This window comes from Eretmochelys imbricata, chromosome 5 (genome assembly GCF_965152235.1).
Source record: "Eretmochelys imbricata isolate rEreImb1 chromosome 5, rEreImb1.hap1, whole genome shotgun sequence".
NCBI classification, from domain to species: domain Eukaryota; kingdom Metazoa; phylum Chordata; order Testudines; family Cheloniidae; genus Eretmochelys; species Eretmochelys imbricata.
Window position 1 is genome coordinate 75838556 of NC_135576.1, and position 23747 is coordinate 75862302.

Consider the following 23747-nt stretch of genomic DNA (forward strand, 5'->3'; position numbering starts at 1 on the left):
TTCTAAAAATGAAACCTACATCTATCTCTGAATTGTGAAGAATATTTATTTAAGGTTATAACAACCAACAAGAATGCACTTTTATGTAGAAATCCATGATTAAATTGAGTCTTCCTGATTAGTGATTTAAATCAATTTGATTTCAATCAAATCCACTCCGTCAAGCACCCACTGAAAAAGATAGGGGTGCTCAGCACCCACAAGCCACAGTCATAGATGGCATGTGACTCTTATGTTGAGGGAGGCGCTGGGCGGGAGTGCTGGAAGCTCCCTAGAAGGGGGGGCATCAGCACCCAGACCGTGGCTCCATCCCCCTGCACTTTGCCCCATGAACCCCCCTCCCGCTCAGCCTCCTCCCCCTAAAGCCCCACCCCTGCACCCACTCCACCTCTTCTCGCGCCCATGCTCCATCTCTTCCCCTGAGGTGCCCCCCCGCTCCTCTCTGCCTCCTCCAGTACCAGTGACACCTATTCAGTAACTAGAACAGGAGAGAAGTGTTGCTTCCCCATTCCCCCGTCATAAACATACAGCTAAGGGTAGCATAAAATCTCTCCTTTACCTGTAAGGGGTGAAAAAGCTCAAATAACCTGATTGGCACCTGACCAAAAGGACCAATAAGGGAAGAAGATCCTTTCAAATCTGTGGGGGGAGGTTTTGTTTTGTGCTCTCTTTGTTGTTCTCTCCAGGACATAGAGAGACCAGGGCAGGAAGAACACATCTCCTAAAACCCTACCTGAAATAAGCATCTAAAATTACAAATTGTAAGTAATATAACGCATTTCCTTACTATTATCTTTTGTTTTAGCTTGTGAATTTTCACTATGCTAAGAGGAAGGTTTAGTCCTGTTTTTTGTAATTTTAAAGTTTTGCCTAGAGGGGAATCCTCTGTGTTTTAAATCTTATTACCCTATAAAATGACCTTCCATCCTGATTTTACAGAGGTGCTTCTTTTACTTTTTTCTTTATAATAAAGTTCTGTTTTTAAGAACCTGATTGGTTTTTAGTGTCTGAAAAACCCAAGGGTCTGGTCTGTGCTCACCTTGTTTACCTATTTGGTTAATATATTATATAATATATTATTCTCAAACCTCCCCAGGAAAGGGGGTGAAGAGGCTTGGGGGGATATTTTGGGGAAACAGGAACTCCAAGTGGTCTTTTTCCTGAACCTTTGTCTATCTCACTTGCAGGACCAGCTCTAGGATTTTTGCTGCCCCAAACAAAAAAAATTTTGGCTGCCCCTGCTTTTTTTCGTGCCTCCCCCCCCGGCTCTGCCCCAACTCTGCCTCTTCCGAACCCCTTTCCCAAATCCCTGGCCCTGCCTCCCCCCCGGGCGTGCCACATTCCCCCCCATTGCTTCCTATGGCTTGCCCCCCCCGCAACCCCTCACCCTAGCTCACCTCCGCTCTGCTTGCTCCCCTGAACACGCCGCCGCTCCACTTCTCCCCCCTCCCTTTCAGGCGAGGGAGAGGCAGCGCGGTCAGAGGAGCAGGCGGAGTGGAGATGAGTGGGGGGGGCGGGTAAAGGAACCACTCCTCGCCTCCGCTCCACCACCGCCGCCTCCCCCGAGCGCGCCGCCGCTCCGCTTTTCCCTACCCCACCCAAGGCTTGCCGTGCGAAACAGCTGTTTGGCGAACAGCAAGCCTGGGAGGGAGGAGGAAGAAGCTGAGCGCCGGCGCACTCGGGGGAGCAGGCGGAGGTGGAGCAGGGGCACATTTCTAGGGGCAGCAGGGCCGGCGCCAGAATGGCGCCCCTATAACTGTGCCCCCCCAGCACCTGCTTGTTTTGCTGGTGCCGAGAGCCGGCCCTGCTCAATTGGTGGTGGCAGCAATGCCCTCCAAGGACAAGGAAGAATTTGTGCCTCTGGGAAGTTTTTAACCTAAGCTGGAAGAAATAATTACCCTAGAGTTCAGAGTGAACCCTGACACCCCCAAAACGGGCAGAGCCCTCCTCCCCCGACACTCACACCTCTCTTCCAAACCACCCACCAGAGAAAGGGAAAGTCGGCCCTTTCATGGCGCCCGGCGCGCTGCGCAGCTGCTTGAGTCAATTCACTACATTTCCCAGAGACCCGCGGGGCGGCCTGACGCAGGCGCGCTGCTCTCGCCCTCTGCCTGGCCGCTGCCGCGGTTGCCTCCCGGCACTTGCCGTTTCCGCTTGGCCCCGGGAGCGCGTCCGGGCAGCATGTCGGCTGGGCTGAGCTTCGACGGGCGGGTGGTGCTGGTGACTGGCGCCGGGGGAGGTAAGCGGCTCGCGCGGGCCCTGTGGGCTTGCACTGCACGGCGTGGTACTGGCCCGCTGGGCGGGGCTGCCTTGGCCAGGGCTCGCCAGTGCTGCTCCCGTAGGTGCTGGCTGAGGCGGGCCGCGGGTTTGGAGAAAGAGTTGGCTGCAGGCATTGGGAGCTAAGGGGGAATCCTGCGGCTCTGGCTGCAGCTGAAAGGGCCCCTCTGCCTTTTGGGAAGGAAAACTCTGCCTGCCAATAACAAGGGTGCATATGTGGGGGCGGTGGTGGCGGCCAGCTATTTATTCTGTATTCTCCGGTATTCTGGGCGTGGGATGTGCCTCAGCGGTGCAGAACTGGGGTAAAGGTTTTCCTGAGCTCCTGGAGGAGGGTGAGCAGAGAGTTTGATTTCGAGGTGTCAAGGCTGAAGTCACGCCCCACCCCTTTGAAGGAAAGAGATCCGTCACTCTCATGTTGACAACAGGCCTCCTGCGTGTTTTTGCTTCAATTTGCCAGATAATTGTATTTTGAAAAACTACTTTTCAAAACACAGCTACCTGGAATTAAAGCATGCGGGCTGCTTGAAATCTGAAGAGTGTTCAGGTGCTGACAGAGGCACAAAGCAAACTGTAGAGATTTTCTTTTCTCTTTCATAATTTATAATAATCTTAGGTGATACTTACTGAAGCCTTGATCCTGCAATGAGCTCGGTACAGGCGTAGGAACTGTTTCCCCTCTCACCAACGCTATGCAGCTCTCTTTGCTGGAGTGGGGATTTGGGCCATTTACGCAATAGCCAAGCAAAGGGCAACAAATTGTCTATTCCAGTGCTTTAGCTGTGTAGGTAGAGCAGATTAATTTAAACTACTGATACTTGCAAGAATAGTTGGCAAAAAGTTTTCAAACAAATGTTTTTTGAAGTTTCAGAGTAACAGCCGTGTTAGTCTGTATTCGCAAAGAGAAAAGGAGTACTTGTGGCACCTTAGAGACTAACCAATTTATTTGAGCATAAGCTTTCGTGAGCTACAGCTCACTTCACCGGATGCATACTGTGGAAAGTGTAGAAGATCTTTTTATACACACAAAGCATGAAAAAATACCTCCCCCCACCCCACCCTCCTGCTGGTAATAGCTTATCTAAAGTGATCACTCTCCTTACAATGTGTATGATAATCAAGTTGGGCCATTTCCAGCACAAATCCAGGTTTTCTACAGACAGCCTACAGGCAGCCCCCCCCAACCTGAAGCAAATACTCACCAGCAGCCACATACCACACAACAGAACCAGTAACTCAGGAACCTATCCTTGCAACAAAGCCCGTTGCCAACTGTGCCCACATATCTATTCAAGGGACACCATCACAGGGCCTAATAACATCAGCCACACTATCAAAGGCTCGTTCACCTGAACATCCACCAATGTGATATATGCCATCATGTGCCAGCAATGCCCCTCTGCCATGTACATTGGTCAAACTGGACAGTCTCTACGTAAAAGAATAAATGGACACAAATCAGATGTCAAGAATTATAACGTTCATAAACCAGTCGGAGAACACTTCAATCTCTCTGGTCACGCGATTACAGACATGAAAGTTGCGATATTACAACAAAAAAACTTCAAATCCAGACTCCAGCGAGAGACTGTTGAATTGGAATTCATTTGCAAATTGGATACAATTAACTTAGGCTTGAATAGAGACTGGGAGTGGCTAAGTCATTATGCAAGGTAACCTATTTCCCCTTGTTTTTTCCTATCCTCCCCCCCCCCCCCCCCACGTTCTTGTTAAACCCTGGATTTGTGCTGGAAATGGCCCAACTTGATTATCATGCACATTGTAAGGAGAGTGATCACTTTAGATAAGCTATTACCAGCAGGAGAGTGGGATGCGGGGAGGTATTTTTTCATGCTTTGTGTGTATAAAAAGTTCTTCTACACTTTCCACAGTATGCATCCGATGAAGTGAGCTGTACTCACAAAAGCTTATGCTCAAATAAATTGGTTAGTCTCTAAGGTGCCACAAGTACTCCTTTTCTTTTTTTTAAAGTTGACAATATGAAGCAGAGTAAGAGCTTTAAAGCTACTCTGAACGCCTTTCAGCTCTTGTCCAGATTTTCCTTTGCTTCATGTTAGTTTGCTGTGTTGTTCTGTAAATCTTTCTTCTTCAGTGAAATCTGTCAAAAGTGACCACCTAAGACAATAGGAAATAATACAAGATAAAAAAGCAAAAAGTTGCTTGGTATCAGTGGATCTTTAGCATGTACAACTTGTACTAGAAGCCTTAGGATTCTTGAAAGTGGTGGTTTCAAGATAAGTATGGTTTCACTATAGCTTTTTAAATAAAAATCAGTACTTAATATGTGTCAGAGTCAGATTCAGGACTCACATAATTTGTCAGACCACTCTGTTTATTAGCAAAGTGCTTTGCCAATATACCCAGATGTGAGCCCCTCTCTGAGGCTCAACATAACTTATTTATACAGCTAAGCCAAAGCCAATTTAACATAAGAGACAAAAGAAAGCAGAAACTGACAAATATACATACATATCTTATTTGCATACTAACGTTTACCAATCTCCTAGCTCAGTAGAAGCTCTAAGTAAATTAGCTTGAGGACCCATTGTCTCACACTCCTTAATGTTTCCCTTCCTGGCAACTATATTTCAACAAACCCTTCAAGTAGCATTTCTTTAATGAATTATAATTTCAATATAATTCATTCTACTTTCACATATGTTTGTTTAACTACAGATCTATCAAAATGCTTTGTTTAATTCTCAATAGGTGCTTACCTTGTTTTGATTGTAGTACCATTGCTTTTACACAGTGACTTAGAAGTTGATCCTTTTATAAAGGTCAGAACTGGTGAGGGAGTTTAACACGTCTTGATCTTTGCTTTAAGTTATGGTTCCCTGTACCCTTCACTTAGAAACCTTTTGCAGACAGATAAGTATTCTTTCCCATTCCTATAGGTGTTCCTGCTGAGGGACCTCAGCAGCTCTCAAGGAAGTGAAAGCAGGGTCATTTAAATGAGAAATTTGATTTTTCCAGTCATTACATATATTGTTACATTGTTTTCAAAGATTGTATTTTAACTTTTTAAAATTGTCCCTTCAACTATTTGGGATATAGAAAAGGCTACGTCTTATAAACAAAATGCAGATGTAAGAAAAATATTACATTCTTCTCAATTATCCTGTTTTCTTAAACCAATGTTACTTTGCCTCCCACCAATTGTTAAGTTTTTTTATGAAGTAAATTTCCTCATTTATTGTCCTTCAGTTATTTTTTCCAAGCAAAGACATCTTGAACATTATTAGGAGTCCAATTCTGGGCTCAGATGTAAAATAAATCCAAGATTTCTGCTTAGTCAATTAAGTAGTAGATGTAATCTCTAGAAATTGAGATTATAGAAGAGTTCTTTGGAAAGAGAGGGACTGGGAGCAAATCTTTTATTATTAGTGTTGGATATTTATGTGGACACCACATAGATTGCTTTGTGTGTAATGGTTTATAAACAGGAATCTCCATATCATAAGCACCCTGTCTGATCCTTGGGTGACACCATTCTCACTGGCCTGTGCTTTTGGATAGTTCAAACATCATGGAGAAAGGGGCACCTTAACTTTGCACAGCTCAAGGGGCTACATTACACCTTGCCAGTAGCCAAATATTGGAGCCGTATTATTTTCTAATATGTAGGCATGGCACCAAAGAGATTACCAAATGAAAGCATCACATAATGGGACCTATAATCTCAACTTCAATTTCTAAATCCTTGGTTTGTTTATTAGATATAGCACGATCAATATGTTTCCAAACAGCCTTTATGAGCCAGTTTTAAGTGATCTCACGGGGGAACAAAGGCACTTTGTGTGCACTTTGAAAAATCCTCCTCCTCCTCCTTACACTTTATTCAGTCATTTGTTTAATTCATAAGAAAATTACTTGTGTGGAAAAGAATCGCAATTCCTTCCCTTGATCCACTTTTGTTAACATTTTGACTGGTATGATTGGATAATATCATTGTCCATAAAAACAATTGTTGTATTCAACAGGCCTTAAGTTTAAATAAAGACAAAGGTGAAAGACTAATATAAGATATGAAACTTTAAATGTTGCATTATACTTTATATTAGGTGAGCTGCTTTGTGCTCCTTGCTTATGCCAATAAATGACTTGCTTCTTGTTTTGGTCCAAGAACACCTCTACCCCGATACAATGCAGTCTTCGGGAGCCAAAAAATCTTACTGCGTTATAGGTGAAACTGCGTTATATTGAACTTGCTTTGGCCTCTAGCATTTCCATTATTAATACTCACTTCCCGCCCCCTGACTGACCCTTCAGAACCCCCAACCCATCCAACCCCCCCACACTCCTTGTCCCCCTCCCCAGACCCCACCCCCTATCTAAGCCCCCCTGCTCCTTGTCCCCTGACCGACCCCACCCCCTACCCAACCCCCCTGCTCCCTGTCCCCGACTGCTCCGACCCCTGTTCATACCCCCGCCCCCTGACAGGCCCCCCCAGGACTCCCACGCCCTATCCAACGCCCCTGACCGCTCCGCCCCCAGAACCTCCGAACCATCCAACCCCGCCTGTCCCCTGACCGCCCCCTGAGACTCTCTGCCCCTTATCCAACCGCTCGGCCCTGGCCTGGCACCCTTAACACGCCGCTCAGAGCAGTATGTTGGAGCCAGACGCGCTGATCTGCCGGAGCGCGCAGCCCCGCCCCGCCCCCCAGAGTGGTGCTTTACCACGTTATATCCGAATTCGTGTTATATCGGGTCGTATTATATTGGGGTAGAGGTGTAATTGGCACTGATTTTATCAATATGGGTAAAAGGCACTATAATAGTTTAAATAATTATGATTGGAGTTGAACTTGTGTTTGCATGATATGACAATGTTTCCTTTTCAGTAGACGAAACTAAATTAAACTAGGAGCTCTCTTATTAACTTAGAATGTAGTTCATTAACTTGAAGCATTTTCTCCCACTGCAAAACCGGAATACATTCCTGTATTTTGTAGCCTGCCCCATCAAGTGTCACAAATGCCTCCTTCACAAGCACAAAACTCTCCTGGAGCTTTAGCGACAAGCAGCTTCCATGATGACTCTTCTGGGTGCTGTACCACGAAGTGAGCATAGGGAATACTTAGCACAGGGGTTCTCAAACTGGGGGTCGGACCCCTCATGGGATCACGAGGCTATTACATGGGGGGTTGCGAGCTGTTAGCCTCTACCCCAAACCCCGCTTTGCCTCCAGCATTTATAATGGTGTTAAATATATAAAAACGTGTTTTTAATTTATAAGGGGGGTCTCACTCAGAGGCTTGCTATATGAAAGGGGTCACCAGTAAAAAAAATTTGAGAACCTCTGACTTAGTGTTTTAAATTGTGGATTTGGCCCTCAGTTTTCAATTAAATATGCACATGTTTATTTTTTTATGTCTGATTTCAGCTCAAGTGACAATTTCTCCACATGACTTTAACTAGTTTAAATTTTATTTGTAGAAAAAATACTGACTCTGAAGCTTTTTTGGTTTTGTTTTTTAAAACTAGGATTGGGTAGAGCATATGCTCTAGCTTTTGCTGAAAGAGGAGCTTCAGTAGTTGGTAAGTTGTTTCTCAATTATTTTGATCCCTTGCCAGTAACCTTTGTCTCTCTCTTTTTAAAAAAACAAAAACAAATACTCTACTGGGATTCAAACTTCACGACTTCTTTGCCAATAACCTTTGTTCTTTAATAAGTTATCCTCCTAACTCCTGAGATTCAAACTTTATTTCTGAGCTTCTGGTTTTGAAACAAGTAACAATCTTTGGCTGAGGGTGTCTCTTCACTGAAGGGCTATCGAGAGAGATAACTTAACCCTAACTTGACTTCCATGCACTCACAAAAACCCTTGACTCAAGTGTGGTGGTGATATTTGACTTGAGTGGCAGGCTCAAAAGCGGGGCCTGGGCTAAAGCTCTCCTTAGCACAACTCCTCAACTGTTAATCCAAGTGGGCAGTGTGGATTCCAGGGTGGATTTGATTTAAATCATTATTTAAGACACTCGTCAGGAAGACTCAATTTAATCGTGGATTTCTACATAAAAGTGCATTCTTGTTGGTTGTTATAACCTTAAGTCATTGGGAGGTGAGCTATCTCCAATTCAACAGGTTAATCATTAATATTTGGAGGATTTTCTTGCCATGCTGTATGAGGAGGACAGCATCACTAGACACGCATTTAAATTGTTTTAGTTAACTAAAACGACGTTATGTATTCTGGATTTTTTCTTCAACAGCAAACATATAATATTTTAACAAAGCAAGCATATGAATTTTTGAATTTAGTTAAACATTCAAGTTTTTTAAGATCAGGTTTGTTTTTGTTAAAATTGTTTTTAACTAAAAGAGTTAAATGAAATATTTTAAAAAAAAACAAACCCAAAATTAAATAGACTGTCAGTCAGGTCAACATGAGAAACTTAAAATATTGGCTTCTGCAGCTAAGTTGGTCATCTTCACCTTCATTTTCGTGTTTGTTCATAATCTGGAAAAGAAAAACAAGCTTTCCTGCTTTTTCAGCTCCCAAACGATTTCTCAGTTTGGAATGAATTAGTCCAAAGGAAGAAAATATTCTTTCTACACCGGCAGAAAAAACTACTGCTGTTAAAAGTGAGATTATCACTTCAACAGTCTCTGAATCCAAGTGCTAAGTGACTTCCACCAGTTCACTGGTGTGACTTTCTTTAAAACATTCTTAGCAAACATATTTCTTGAATGGTTCACCCTTAGCTCTGAACTTTATTATAGTTTTCATTATGGAGGGATGATTGCTGGATGTCCATGTCATAGCCAGCTCCTCTTCTTCAGCAGTTAAGGTTTCACCCTGGTACCGAGTATTGAGAATATTTGCAAGAAAATGATCTGGAGATAGTGCTTGTCCCATTTGTTTTTTTAATGCTTGTAATTTACCTCTGTCATTCCATATTTTTCTCTTTAAGGTCTCACTCAGTTCCTTCCAAATTTCATCAGTGTCAGCAATAAAACAGCTGTTTTCCTTTTTTTGTTCAAGGCTACAGAAATAGGCTTCAGAGTACTCAGCATGTGTGCAACATTTCTCTTAAGCCCAATGTTGAGAACTTTAGCTGTGACCGTGACATCTATTTTTTCACGATTTTGTTCACAAATTGTCATCAGATTAGGCCAGTTCTCGATATAGTGCTCAAAACAGTCCACTACTGAGTTTCATTGCGCATCTTGTCGGAAAGTTAGCGTGGTTCCTCCCACTTTTTTCGGAGCAGCTGCTGCAAAGTGGTTGTTACGGAAGTATTTTGCAATTTCCACAACATAAGCCTTTATTTCTGGAACACTGAAGTCTTTGGCTCAGAGGTGTATCAAATGAGCCCTGCAACCGTATGTTATTAGCTTTGGACTCTCTTCTGAATAATTTCTTCTCATCTTGGATACATTTGCACCGTTGTCTGTGACCAAGCTGCATACTAGACATTTGCCTTTTTTTTTTTTTTTTTTTTTTTTTTTTACAGATTGTTATAGCTTTTACTGCTACTTCTTGTAAGTATTTCTTCTGTTTGCATTTTCTGATGTATCAGTTGTTTCTGTAAGGAAGAGACAGCACATACAACAGGATCATTGTGGACATTGCTCCACCCATCAAGACTCAGGTTAACAATTTTATCCTCTAGACCTTTTGCACACTGCTCAATTTCTCTTTCATACACCTTATCCAGCAATTTGCCTGCGACATCTGCTCTGTTGGGTGGACTGTATCCTGGTCTTAATGACTGAACCAGGTTAACGAAGTGTGGGTTCTCAGTCATACGAAAAGGAGAGTTTGTTGCATAAACAAACCAGGCAATTTTTTCACAATTACCTCTTTTTGTAATCTGCTGATTCTTATCACAAACTTACCTATGGTTGTTTCTGGATGATGGAGATTTTTTTATTCCTTTTTGTTACAGGTGTTATACTGAGGCTATGTGACATACGTGATGTGACTGAAACACTATCATTGGCAGATAACTCTGAAACTATAGAAAATGATGGTGATCTTGAAGTCTTCAGAATTCTGTATGTTGAGGAGGGATTCTCCTAAACAAAATAAGTCAATGCAGTAATTTAATTATTATTACCATACTGCTCATTGAGTATTACTCATTGCATTCACTGACACTCAGTACTACCTGAAAGGTGAAATTGTAAAAAGATGATCTGCCTATTTCAGCTATTTATTTTTTATCACAAGTGCATCTAAAATGATAGTACCATAGAATAACAACTATATTTTTTGCTCAAACATGAGAATTCAAGAATAGTTCAGAAGGAAGACAGGCAATCCTTAGGAAAGAAGTATGAAATAAAAAAGTTTACCAACCTGAAGATCTTGCATGTTCAGACATGTTCCTTTCATCATCTTCAACACCGCTTCCTTCTGAGAAGGAACACTTTTTGTGATGTTGTTTCAGATAGGCAGCCAGGCCTTGCATTTCTTTGTTGCACTGTTTGTATTTTGCACGCATGCCTGTCTTACCCACAGGCAGAGGAACTTCATTAAAATATTCCCAAACTGGGTCTCTTTTACAGCCTGCTGCTGTTATAGGTTTTCCTTTCCAGTGGGAGAATGGTATGGTAGATCTCAAATCAATGAACGCTACACTCAGAAAGACCTCAAGACTTCTGGAGTATGCTGCTCAAACAGTTTCACTTTTGTTTCTACTGCCTGTCCCTACATTCTCACATTTGTCTACAGACTTCTTCTCCTTGTCCAGATCTATTCCGCCCCCAACAATCTTCTATTCATTGAACTTTTTGAAACTTTGCACTTTTAGAGAGAGGTAAGGGATTTACTCCGTGTACACAAATTTGCAGAGGGACAATGGAGTTGAGGTCTGTTATTTCTCACCTCTATATATTATTTATTTATTTTAAAACATTTTTGCTGTAAACAAGCGTGTTACCTCTGGAGACACAAATCCACAGTTTGAGAACTGCAAAACTAAGCATCTCTGATGGCATCTTCTAGACTGAGTTCTGAGTCCCATTGGTAGATAGAAAGATTAACCTAAATAATCTATACAGAAGCCCCTGAACCCCATAAGATTGGGTCTCTAATGCATGAACTACTGGAACTCATTTACAAAACTTTTCTTAAACATTACATGAATATATTGTCTCATACTATAGAATTAAAATTTATAATCCCTATTCCATGATGATACATTATAGCTCAAAGACATATCTTAATTAAAACTATCTTTAGATAGGTTTTTTCCTCAAAAAGCATTTTATCAAAAAAATACGATTTTTTTTTTTAATTTTAAAAAAAAATCATTGATTTTTATCCACCCTGGATACAGACTAGCATCGGTTGAATGTTGCTAGTTCTCCAGTGCGTTACCATAATTCACTGATGCCTAAAAAGTATAGACACGTTCTCCTGCAATACACTGAGAAATAGTTCATTGTGTGACTCATCTAACTACGGTGCTTAGACCCATGGGATTTGCCCCCAGAACTCTTATTGCCATGGACGAGTGAGGGGGGCACCAGTGTGAATACAACAACTTGAGTGTTGTTTCCCAGTGTGGCTGCTCTCCATTGAGTTAGGCTGACTCGAGAGGAGTAACTCTAAACATAGATAAATCAAGTTAATTCTGCAGTGAAGACATACCTTTACGTTTCAACTGAAAGATGCCACCTCCAGCAGCACAGTACTGTCTGCCATCATGCTGGGATATTAATTCAGTACAGACTTGGGAAGAGTGCTTCCTACTGTATTGTCAGCAGAACTTGACCTAGAAAGGAAGACTTCCATGGAACAAGGCTTTTCAATTTTTTTCATAGTGACGATGTGGGCCACATCTCAGTAGAGTCTCGTGGACATTCCTCTTCCGTTTGTGGTCACACACATCTCCGTCCCATTTATGGTCATATAACATCCATTGAGCAACTACAGGAATTGTTTAAATGCACAACTGTTAGGAAGTGCTTAGTGCAATATAGCATCTAAGAACCAGAAGGAAAGCCAGCATCATGTTGTCAAAGTTTCCAGGGTAGTCGCACGTCTGACCCCTTTGTGACCTACTTTAGAGCACCCTACTTAGGCCTCAGACCTCTAGCTGTCAGTTTTCTTGGGGCAAAGTCGTGCAACGCTCTCCCTTTTGATGGAGAATTTAGGTGACAATTGCTCCTGCAATTCACTGTGATCACCAACAGGTCTGACTTTAGTTCACCAGTTGTCCTGTTCTCCCAGGGGCAATGACAGGATTATCCATTGACTAGCCAGCCTTCATAAATTAAATTATTGTTTGTTCAGAACAACTTACAGAGAAGACATTTTAAAAACAATAAGTAGCTTACATGCTGATCTAGTTTACCAGGCTGCTAATAATTTTCCAGTTTCCCAGGCTGTTGTTCATTTTCCACATGGAAACCCTGATAGGAACAAAATACTTCAAAAGGAGTAAGACCCATGTCAGGTTGGTCTCTTTATACAGTTCTCAATTCTTTGATTGTTACCTATTGCTAGCCAGTTCAAACCAGTATATATAATTTCCCTCATGGACCTGTTTATCTGCCCAGGTGACATTTTGGGAATCACCCAGATCAGTAAGGGGTTCTGTTGCTGCCTGCCCTGTAACCTTGCAGTGTCTTAATGCTGTGCGGCTATTGCTCAGATGCCTGACACTAATAGCATGCTCCCAAGCACAAGATCTTCCACCAGCCACGTTGCACGATGACACAAATAGCTCTTCCAGAACTAAGGCTCCCCAAATCCATCCTCCCCAACTACCAGACACTTGTACCATTCCCCTGTGGTGGTTCAACCCTTCAGTTATCCGTTCACTTTGGCAAACACACTGAACAGAGTTTGCACAACAGAGACCTGCTTGGGATAAAAATAAACAAAAAGTTCATTTAATAAGATCATAGACTCATAGGACTGGAAGGAACCTTGAGAGTCACTCACAGCAGGACTAAGGGCACATCTATACTGGCAAAGTTATAACGCCGCTTAGAGAGTGCTAAAGGGAAACGGCTGTTGTGTGTTCACACTGTCAGCTGCCTGCGCAATAGCATGTTCACACTTGTGGCACTTGCGGTGCTATTCGGAGCGGTGCACTCTGAGCAGCTATCCCACAGAGCACCTCTTTCTCTTCTGCCGCTAAGACTTGTGGGAAGGCAGAGGGGATCATGAGGCATCCTGGGTCCTGTCCCAATGATCCATGCTGCATTACGTCACATCCCAGACTAATCGCATCTTGCGCCGAAAGACCGTGACACTGGGCAACGTGCGTGACATTGTGGATGGCTTTGCACAAATAAGCTTCCCTAACTGCGGAGGGGCACACACTGGGGAGATGGCACACGCATTCCAATTCTGACACCAGACCACCTAGCCATCGAGTACATTAATTTCAAGGGGTGTTTCTCAATGATTCTCCTGGCACTTGTGGATCACCATGGGCGTTTCAGAGACATTAACGCAGGCTGGTCCGGAGAGGTGCATGACGCAAACATCTTTTGGAACACTGGTCTGTTCAGGAAGCTGCAAGCTGGGACTTTCTTCCCGGACCAGAAGATCACTGTAGGGGAAGTTGAAATGCCCACTGAGATCCTGGGAGACCCTGCCTAACCGTTAATGCTGTGGCTTATGAAGCCAAATACAGACCAACTTGACAGCAGCAAGGAGCTGTTCAACAATAGGCTGAGCAAGTGCAGAATGACTGTTTAGTGTGCTTTTGGCCGCTTAAAAGCCTGCTGTGGATGCCTCTGTGGGAAGCTGGACCTGGCCAATGACAATATTCCTGTGCTTGTAACTGCCTGTTGTACGCCATAATATTTGTGAAGAAAAGGGTGAAAGCTTCACTCAGGGCTGGACCGCAGAGGCTCAGCGCCTGAGGCTGAGTTTGAACAGCCAGAGACCAGGGCTATTAGAGCGGCGCAGCACAGGGCTATAAGGATCAAGGATGCCCTGAGGCAGCAATTTGAAGCTGATAGCCACTAATATTTGTTGCTATGCTCAGGATTGCAGTGCTTGTAATGCTAGGAGATGATGCAGTAAGGGGGTTTAACATAATTATATTTTGCTTTGCTTTGCTCTTTTTGCTTTCAATTAATAGAATAAAGATTGCTTTCAGACCAACACAATCCTTTTATTAAAAGACAACAACCAGAGGAGAGACTCAAACGAAAAAATACATCAGCAGGGACGGGGGGTGGAAGAAGGGAAGGTCCCAGGAGGAGGAGGGGTCCCGGGATGGCTAAAGATTCGTGTATGTCCAGGGATCATATCCAGCCTTCTCATTTAGAGTACACTGCAGCAGGTACTGTACTTCAGCAGGGCCAAACTGCAGAGTGATGCGTGTTGAGTGCAGTGGGTAATGGGAGTCCACAGAGCCGGACTGTGAGGAGGGAGGAATGGAATGCTGCAGGTAGAGACTGGAGCCAGGAGGTTGATAAACGTGTTTTGGTGGTGTCTGAGGGGCGCATGGGAAAGAGTTTTGTGACAGTGGCCGCAGGGGAGGGTGGGAACGAAGCTCCTTGGTTTGAAGAATTAGTATCGCCTGGAGTGTGTCCACTTGGCACTCCATAATGTTTAAGAGCCACTCTGGCTTCATTCTGCCATGCTGTGTTCACCTTTCAGTCTCTCTTCTCACTGTCTCTGCCAATTCCTGTCCTTCAATCCTGTTTCTTGGTGGCAGAGTGCATAAGAACCTCATGCAGAAAGTCCTCCTTAGTTCTTCTTGGCCACTTTCTAATTCTGCGCAATCATTCCGATGTAGATAACAAAGAGGAAGCCTAGGCTCCCAAGATCATCTCTGTGAAGTTTAAACGCAACATTTTAAAGAAGCAGTATTATTTGCACCACAGACAACACTGATTCAGTGCTTTAAAACACAGCCAGTACTCTCACACCTGTCACTAACTGGCTGACCCCAGGCAAACACACATGAGCCACAAGACCCCCAAAATGGTGAGTAGCCACAGGGACAGGGTAAATCACTCTTCCCAGACCCTGCTGTACACTGGGCACGTGGCTCTTGGGGAGAGCCAGTGCTGTAAGGTGGGCCTAATAATCATAGAATCATAGAATATTGGGGTTGGAAGGGACCTCAGGAGGTCATCTAGTCCAACCCCGTGCTCAAAGCAGGACCAGTCCCCAACTAAATCATCCCAGCCAGGGCTTTGTCAAGCCTGACCTTAAAAACCACAAAGGAAGGAGATTCCATCACCTCCCTAGGTAACGCATTCCAGTGCTTCACCACCTTCCTAGTGAAAAAGTTTTTCCTGATATCCAACCTAAACCTCCCCCACTGCAACTTGAGACCATTACTCATTCCTGTCCCCACATTTTCCACAGGATGTGATCATTATGGAAGATATGTCGCTGCTGAGGGTGAGCAGGGAATCAAGGGAAGGTCTTCTCCAAACCTGCAGCTTCCGCCTGCCCCCTATGCGGCTCGCCTGTGTGCAGCAATTGTCTCCCCACCCTGCCGCTCAGACTAGGCATGCGGTGGGAGACACGTCTACTTTCTGCAACCCTTCTGCCCCCAACAACTCACTTCAGTGATTCCTAAAATCAGATCCACTTACCAGGGGCCTCCTCTCCTGTTTGCACTTAGCCAAGATCTGACTGCTGTGATGGGGTAGAAAAGAGCTCCTGACTGCATGCATCTCTTGCCTCCGAATCATCCTCTGCCTTTCGGTCTCTCTCACCCTCCACATTCTCGTCCAAGATTCCCTCCTCCTGGCTCGGTCCACTCTCAACTGGCACACGAGCCAACAAAGTGTCCACAGGGGCCTTTGCAGTGGAGGTGGGGTTGCTGCTGAGTATCATGACCAGCTCTTTGTAGAACTGGCAGCTCATGGGCGCGGCACCGGAGCGGCGGTTTGCCTTCCACACCTTGTGGTAGGTGCTATACAGCTCCTTCTCTTTGACCCTACATTGCAATGTGTCCTGGTCATGGCCCCTTTCTGTCATTCGTCGTGAAGTCTGTCTGTAGGTATTATAATTCCTATGGCTGGAGTGCAGATGGGACTGGACAGCCTCCTCTCCCCAAATGCCAGTCAGCATTGCTCCAACCGGGGGATCGCCTGGTGCGTGGAGCAGGCATCGCCACCTGGAAAGATGCGCTGAGACCACCGCATGCATCAGCGAGCAAACAGGAAGGGGACTTTCAAATTTCCAAAGGAATTTACGGCATGGGGATGATGGTTGGTCACCTGAGGGCAGGGCAGTAGAATTCAAACCAATGACCAGAGAGGTGAGAACAGGCATTGTGGGACACCTCCTGGAAGCCAATCACAGCGCTGTAATCGCCACGGAGCCTACCCTGGCCCCCGCCGTTCTGTTGCCCCAGCGCAGAAAGCCGTACGCCTCTCAATGAGGCACTTTGTTTTGAAAGCGCTACAACTGTAGTTTCTGCGCGCTAAGTGGGTTGGCAGCAGGGTGGATAAAAACCAATGATTTTTTTAAAAAAATGAGAAAAATCGGATTTTTTAATTTAAATCGGGTTTTTTTGGTAAAATGCTTTTTGAGGAAAAACCGATCTAAAGATAGTTTTAATTAAGATGCATTATAGCTCAAAGATATCTCATCATGGAATAGGGATTATAAATTCTAATTCTATAGTATGAGACAATATATTCATGTCATGTTTAAGAAAAGTTTTGTAAATGAGTTCCAATAATTCATGGATTAGGGACCCAATCTTATGGGGTTCCAGGGGCTTCTGTATAGATTATTTAGGTTCATCTTTCTATCTACCCAATGGGACTCAGAACTCAGTCCAGAAGATGCCATCAGAGATGCTTAGTTTTGCAGTTCTCAAACTGTAGATTTGTGTCTCCAGAGGTAACATGCTTGTTCACAGCAAAAATGTTTTGAAACAAATAAATAATATATATAGGTGAAAAATAACAGACCTCAACTCTGTTTCATACAGTCAATCCCTTACCTCTCTCTAAAAGTGCAAAGTTTCAAAAAGTTCAATGAATAGAAGATTGTTGGGGGCGGAATAGATTTGGACAAGGAGAAGAAGTCTGGTGATAAATGTGGGAAGCGAGGGACATATGCTTGTTTTGTTAAAATATTATATGTTTGTTGTTGAAGAAAAAAATCCAGAATACATAACGTTGTTATGTTTTAGTTAACTAAAACAATTTAAATGTGTGTCTGATGGTGTTGTCCTCCTAATACAGCATGGCAAGAAAATCCTCCAAATATTAATGATTAACTTGTTGAATTGGAGATAGTTCACCTCCCAATGACTTCAAAAATATCTGCTTCAATTACCTTTGGTAAATGAAATAACCCAACAATCATTCATTTTCTGATATAGCTGTAAAACTAATCTGAAAAGTTTTCAAAATAAGTCATTGTTTAAAAACGTATAGTGTGTACCTTCTAAAAATGAAACCTACATCTATCTCTGAGTTGTGAAGAATATGTATTAAGGTTATAACAACCAACAAGAATGCACTTTTATGTAGAAAACCATGATTAAATCAAATCTTCCTGACTAATGATTTAAAGCATGAAGTCAAATTGATTGAAATAAATCAAATCCACCCTGCTTGGGAGTGTGTACGCTGCGCTGAAATTTGCCATTGTAGCCAGGGCCTAAGTATTATCTAAGGATGATAAGGGAAGGCAAACATAAAAGTTACAGAGTAAATAAACACAAAGATGCATCAGTCTTTCCAGTTCTGTATTAGATAAAATCCCTTTTCTAATACAATTTACCTATTCCCTTTGAACAGTTTCCCACCATACCACCTAGCTACAGGGAGCATCCACTGTTTCACAGACTCTTTCACACCTAGCGTCTTGTCCCTCAGTTTTTGGATAGATTTCACTTCCAACCTCTTCTTTTTTTAAAAAGGGTTTGCAAGGTGTCTTTGTTTTTTGTTTTTCTTTAGTCACTGTAGATATTCAAAATAGGAAAATTCCCAGGTGCCTTAGTGTCTTTCCATTAACTCTAAGGACCAATGATTTGTCTTTTCCTGGGTTGTACAGTGGATTGTTACTTGAGTCCGCTTTTGTGTAAATAGCAGGCTTGGGAGGTACCTCTTTCTGTCCAATTGCTCACCTCGCTGATGTGTGGTGGAGTTGAAGTTTAAGAGCACAATTCTCTGTGTAAGCAGATAGGTAACGTCATAACCATAGCTTGTATACATATCTCATGATTATTATATTTAGTACATTACAAGAACAAGCTTTCAAAAAATGAGCTTTCGTAAAAGACCGAAATTGAGCTATTTTTGTGGATACAATAACACTGTATACAATCTGTTGATTTTAACTGCTTATTTTGGGGGTTTAAACCTTCTCTTCTCCTCTTGGGGTGTCTGGACCCTGACTGTCACACCACCCTGTAGCTTTAGTTCCTGCAGAAAACTCCTGCAACTCACCCTGGGACCTAAAATATAAACCCTAGCTCATACAGATTTGTGAATAAAGTTGTAGAATGGTCTCAAATGCACTCCATGTGTCTGTAATAGCTGTTGCATGTGACCATGCAGCTTTTCAAAGAGCACCAGCAAATACTCTTGGGCCACTGGATTTTCACATTTTGGGAAGTTTTGCATTCAAGGCTTTCCACTGAGGTACTACCCAGCTCTGCGTAGTTAGTCCTGAATAAGGAGAAACTATCAGTTTATGTATGCTGTTACATGCAAACTACATCAAATGACCTGAGAAAGTTTAATGAAATCTAAATCTACAGCACTTCAGTAGGCTGTGGTCTAACTATCGGTGTGGACCGTGCTGCTGCACTCAAAAAGTTCCTTAGTGTGTGTTGATGTGCTGCTGTTTGAAAGAGTAATACATTAAAACGCACTAGGGTACTTCTTGTGTACTGCAGTGGAGTCCACATGGACAGTGTGCAGCATGCTCTAGCACTGTAGATTTACACTTTAGCAGAGATGACACACGGGCCGGCGGGGGTTATATGCCCCTCCCCTCAGATATGCTGCTTGGCTTGTACTGAGCATGCTCAGTAACATCTGCTGAAGCTGCTGCCCTCACTCTGGGTCCCCACTGTCAGCAGATACGGCAATAAGTGTTTGTGTAGATGTGCCCTCAGGAACTGTATGGAATGTTATGAAATGACTCCACCTAATCCAGTAGAGCAGAGATGGGCAAACTATGTCTCGTGGGCCGGATCTGGCCCGTGCGCCTTTTTTAAGCTGGTCCACGAGCTCCTGCTGGGGTGCCAGGTCGGGGGCCGCACCATGCCTAAGAGCCGGAGAAAGGACTTGCCACTGCTTTCGGGAGCCACTTGAAGTAGGCGCCGCTCGGAGCCTGCACCCCTGAGCCTCTCCCCATGCCCCAGTCCCATCCCTGATCCCCCTCCTGCTCTCCAAACCCCTCTATCCCAGCACGGAACACGGTCCTGCACCCCAAACTTCTCATCCCCATCTCCACCCCAGAGCCCACACCCCCAGCCGGAACCTGCACTCCTTCCCGCACCTTTGCTTCAGCCCTGATCCCCCTCTGAACTCCTCAGTCCCAGCCCAGAGCACCCTTCTCCACCCCCAAACTCCTCATCCTCAGTCCCAGCCCAGAGCCTGCACCTCCAACCAGAGCCCTCACCTCCTACCACACCCCACCCCCAATTTTGTGAGCATTCATGGCCCGCCATACAATTTCTATTCCTTGATGTGGCTGTCAGACGTAAAAGTTTGCCCATCCCTGCGGTAATGTCAGACTGTTTACTCTCGTCCAAATAACTTAGATTGCCAGGAGAAATCAGCTGCAGTGTATCTCATTAATAACATATACCAGAAACCTTAGTGGCTGCCGGATGAGAAGAGACTGTGAAACATATGAGTATCGATGATCAAGAATTTCTTTTTTGTGTTCCGCAGTGAATGATCTGGGAGGTGACTCCAAAGGACACGGCAAAAGCTCCTCAGCTGCTGACAAAGTTGTTGAAGAAATAAGAGCGAAAGGAGGAAAAGCTGTAGCTAACTATGGTATGTTATTTTCCATAATAGATTTAATAGGGACACTTCATTTATGGAAATACAGTAGTACGTTCAACGGTTACTAAATGAAAAGGTAACAGTTTGTGACAAAGGACTACTCCAATACTATTAGTAATTTAATTCATTCAATGAGGTAAAACGTTGTTCGGAGGCTGGGGGAGATGGAGATATAAAGCATCTTAAAATGAAATCTCTGATCTTAGTCACTTGAACTCTTGGCACTGGTATGCTGGAAGGGGGAGCAACCCCCACCCCCAAAAAAGGTAGTCTTTTCTGTGACTTAGCAAGCTTATCATTTAGCCAACATAGAAACTAGACTGCCTGTTTTTAGTGAGGTTTAGCTTCTTGGTTTTCATGTAATGATAAAATGCTGCACTGTTTGGCTTGTGCAGGAACTGCAGTGGTCTAATTGCCTGCAGTGGCTAAAATTTCATTTTACCCTATGGGGATTTCATATGAGCAGTTCACTTTTTCTTTTTAAATGTATCACACTCTATGTGGTTATCTACATCCTAGAAGTACATTGTATACAGTAATATGTGGCTGTGTAACAAATAAATGATTTTATTTGGAGATCACATCACTGCCTGTTTTGTTTACAGATTCAGTGGAGGCTGGTGAGAAGCTTGTGCAGTCAGCCCTTGAAGCTTTTGGGAGGATAGGTACAATTATTAACTTGTTTGTTTGTGAATGCAAAGTCATCTTAAACTGTGCAGTTAACAATCGAGAATTAGTGATAGCATGTACAGGAAATTCAATGTAATTAAATTCAAGATTGTGGTGTTCTACTCTCTGTAGTCCCAAACAAATAAAAAAGCCATTCCCAGTCACTAGAAGTTAGCAGTTTGCTAGTATAAAATAAAATTGCAAGCTTTATCTAAGTAATTATTTTGAGCATTTAGAGTGTTTATGGAAGGAACACTATTCCTTGAATATGTGTAAATGACAGTACATCTTTTTCTGTAAATAAGTGTTGTCCGGCTATGCCGGAAGAACGACAGGACACACTGGATGTGGTATAATTAGGCCGCAGCTTTATTCCTAAATGTCTGGGAGTGCCCAGCTGATACAAGTATATAGTGCAGGTAATTCCATAATCATTTAAACATACCGGGATGGGCTGCTGTCAGCTCTCCCTCTTTACCTATCTTGCTCCCAGCCAACCCACTGCTGGGACCCTGCCACCCTGAATGAAGGTTAAAGGGGGGGCTATAAAGGAGGGAGGGGGTGTGTTTCCCTTCTGTACCAGTCAGAGGAGCCCTGAATCTTCCCCTGTTTCTGTTCCTTTAAAGAATAACCCCTTGAAATCCTTTACCAATTCATTTTATCTGCTCACCATCACCTTTCCCTATGGAGTACCCGCACCAAATTTTGGCTCCATGATTACGTTATGACTTATGATATCATAGCCCAATCCCTGTTTCATGTTCATCCTAGCTAAGCTCCCAACCCCCTGTGGGGAAGGCAGAAAACCCCCACACTTTGCCTTGGCTAATCTGGCAGTGAGGGGAAAAAGTCCTTCCCAGCCCCCGGAGAAAGGAGCGAGTAGTTTCATGCCCATAGTGGATCATGACAAAACCTGCTATTTAGCTACTTCCAAGGATGGGAGGGTGGATGCTATTCCGCCTGGTCCAGGTAAAAGAGGGCTTTTCCTGCACTGTCGTGGACCTAAATAGTCCCCCTGTCTCTTCCATTCACCTGGGGGGGTTGGTCAGCATCCCCACACATACATGGTCTGAAGGTGCCTCAGCCAGTCATTCTTGCTGTCTGGCCATTAAAGGGGCCACACACTTTTTCCTACAAGACAGACAACAGTACCCACTCCATAATGTGCACTGTGGTCATTATGGATGACTTCTGTAGGGGCTGAATTTGTCAGGAATATATAAAAGTTTATTATAACATTGTCATCACCTCTCTTTTTACATAGGGAAGAATGGAACTCTGATTCCCCTTATGTCTCTGTTTTAAGGTAACATTAGGGTGACCAGATATCAAGTGTGAAAAATCGGGACGGGGGTGGGGGAAAATAGGTGCCTATATAAGAAAAAGCCGCAAATATCGGGACTGTCCCTATAAAATCGGGACATTTGGTCACCCTAGGTAGCATGTTTCTGCTCTTACACCATTTATTAAAGGGAGACCAATGGTTTAGAAATAATATTTCCTAGCGAAAAATTTTCGCTTACTATTATTTCTAGCAACACCTAATTATAACTGAAAGATTTGTGCATTTGACAGTATAATCAATTTCAGAGTTTCCCTCGCTAATATGGTTCTTTCACAGAGAAACAGGAGGGTGAAATACATATTTATTTATTTTTTTAAAAAGTAATTTTAAGAATCACAACATTTGTCAGGGAAACTTGGGAGAAGTTTTACAACCTGGAACTTACATGATTTAGTTTTTTGAACCTGACTGGCTTTGAAGGTGATTGTTGTTCCGTTAATATAAACACTGAATGTGGTAACATAACAGAAGGTGAATTTATTTATACACATCACTCTTCATCTTCCCCTTCCAAAACAAACAAACAAAAAACAGCAGCCAACAAATGAGAATTCAACTCTCTCCAGTTCGCTGCTCCACTTAAAAATAAGCATATATCAGGTAATATGGTCCTTCAAGTTATTACCCAATTTTTGACCTTCCTTACAGGTCTTCTCTAAAGTTAGTTGGCAAATAATGGTTTGCAATTATTTATGGTTCCCCAGTAGATCTCCATTTCTGTGAAGATCAGTCCCCTCTGCTTTATCACCAAGTTGTCCCCTCAAAGATTACGCCAGACACTTGACAACTGTCATTGTAGAACACTACCCAAAATATTAGACCTACACCTTGGAAAACTAACACAACAACCCAGATATCTTAGCATTGCTGAATCTCTGATAACCCATATTCTAGGCTGGACTGTCGTTTCAGTTTATCATTATTCCAGGATAAAAGAGAACTTGCATTCCAAGACAGAAAAAATATACTTCTAAAGCATGGTGACTTGTTCCTTAAATCTTGATTGTTCAGCGTTCTTCTTTAAAACGGTATATGTAGTCTTAAAGGAAGTGGGTATCATTTCACTTTTTTCTTGGCTCTGTTTTATGTTTGCTTTTAATAACTTAGTCTACTCCACAATGTCTGTCTTGCCCTTTTGCTGAAAATAGTTCAAGGAAGCATAGTTCTGACTTGCTCTGGCAAATCTAAAGGACAGAATTATTGGTTCACATAAACAGAGAGCAAACTTTGATCTGTTTTCTTTTATCATGCTGTTTATTTTCTTATTGGCATGACATTATGTTGCTAGTCATCTAATCCCTGATGAACAGAATTGAAAGAATGTTGAAGAGATTCATGAAGAGTTAAAGATGCTCAGTAACATTTGAGTAATTCTCTTTACTTTTGCCTTACCTTAGTGAAGAATAGACTGTTGTGGTGCTACAGAGAGTAAAAGGTCCCAAACGTTTCCTTAATTAATAAAGTTTGTGTTTTGCAAATGCTTGTCAGTATTAATCATTATCTAACTTTTTA

General features: G+C 43.1%; 1 protein-coding gene across 2 annotated transcripts in view; it reads left to right on the plus strand.

The window, feature by feature from the left end:
• The first annotated feature begins 2084 nt into the window (after positions 1–2084).
• Positions 2085–23747, plus strand: part of HSD17B4 (hydroxysteroid 17-beta dehydrogenase 4) — a 120330-nt gene continuing 98667 nt past the window's right edge. Inside the window, exons 1-5 of one of the 2 annotated variants that reach the window (XM_077817367.1) lie at positions 2192–2239; positions 7251–7358; positions 7783–7836; positions 20105–20212; positions 20827–20886. In XM_077817367.1, the coding sequence (XP_077673493.1) occupies positions 7328–7358; positions 7783–7836; positions 20105–20212; positions 20827–20886 (253 nt within the window). In that variant the 5' untranslated portion in view covers positions 2192–2239; positions 7251–7327. Of the gene's footprint in view, positions 2240–7250; positions 7359–7782; positions 7837–20104; positions 20213–20826; positions 20887–23747 lie in introns of both variants that reach the window. The other variant, XM_077817366.1, reaches the window with a different exon arrangement.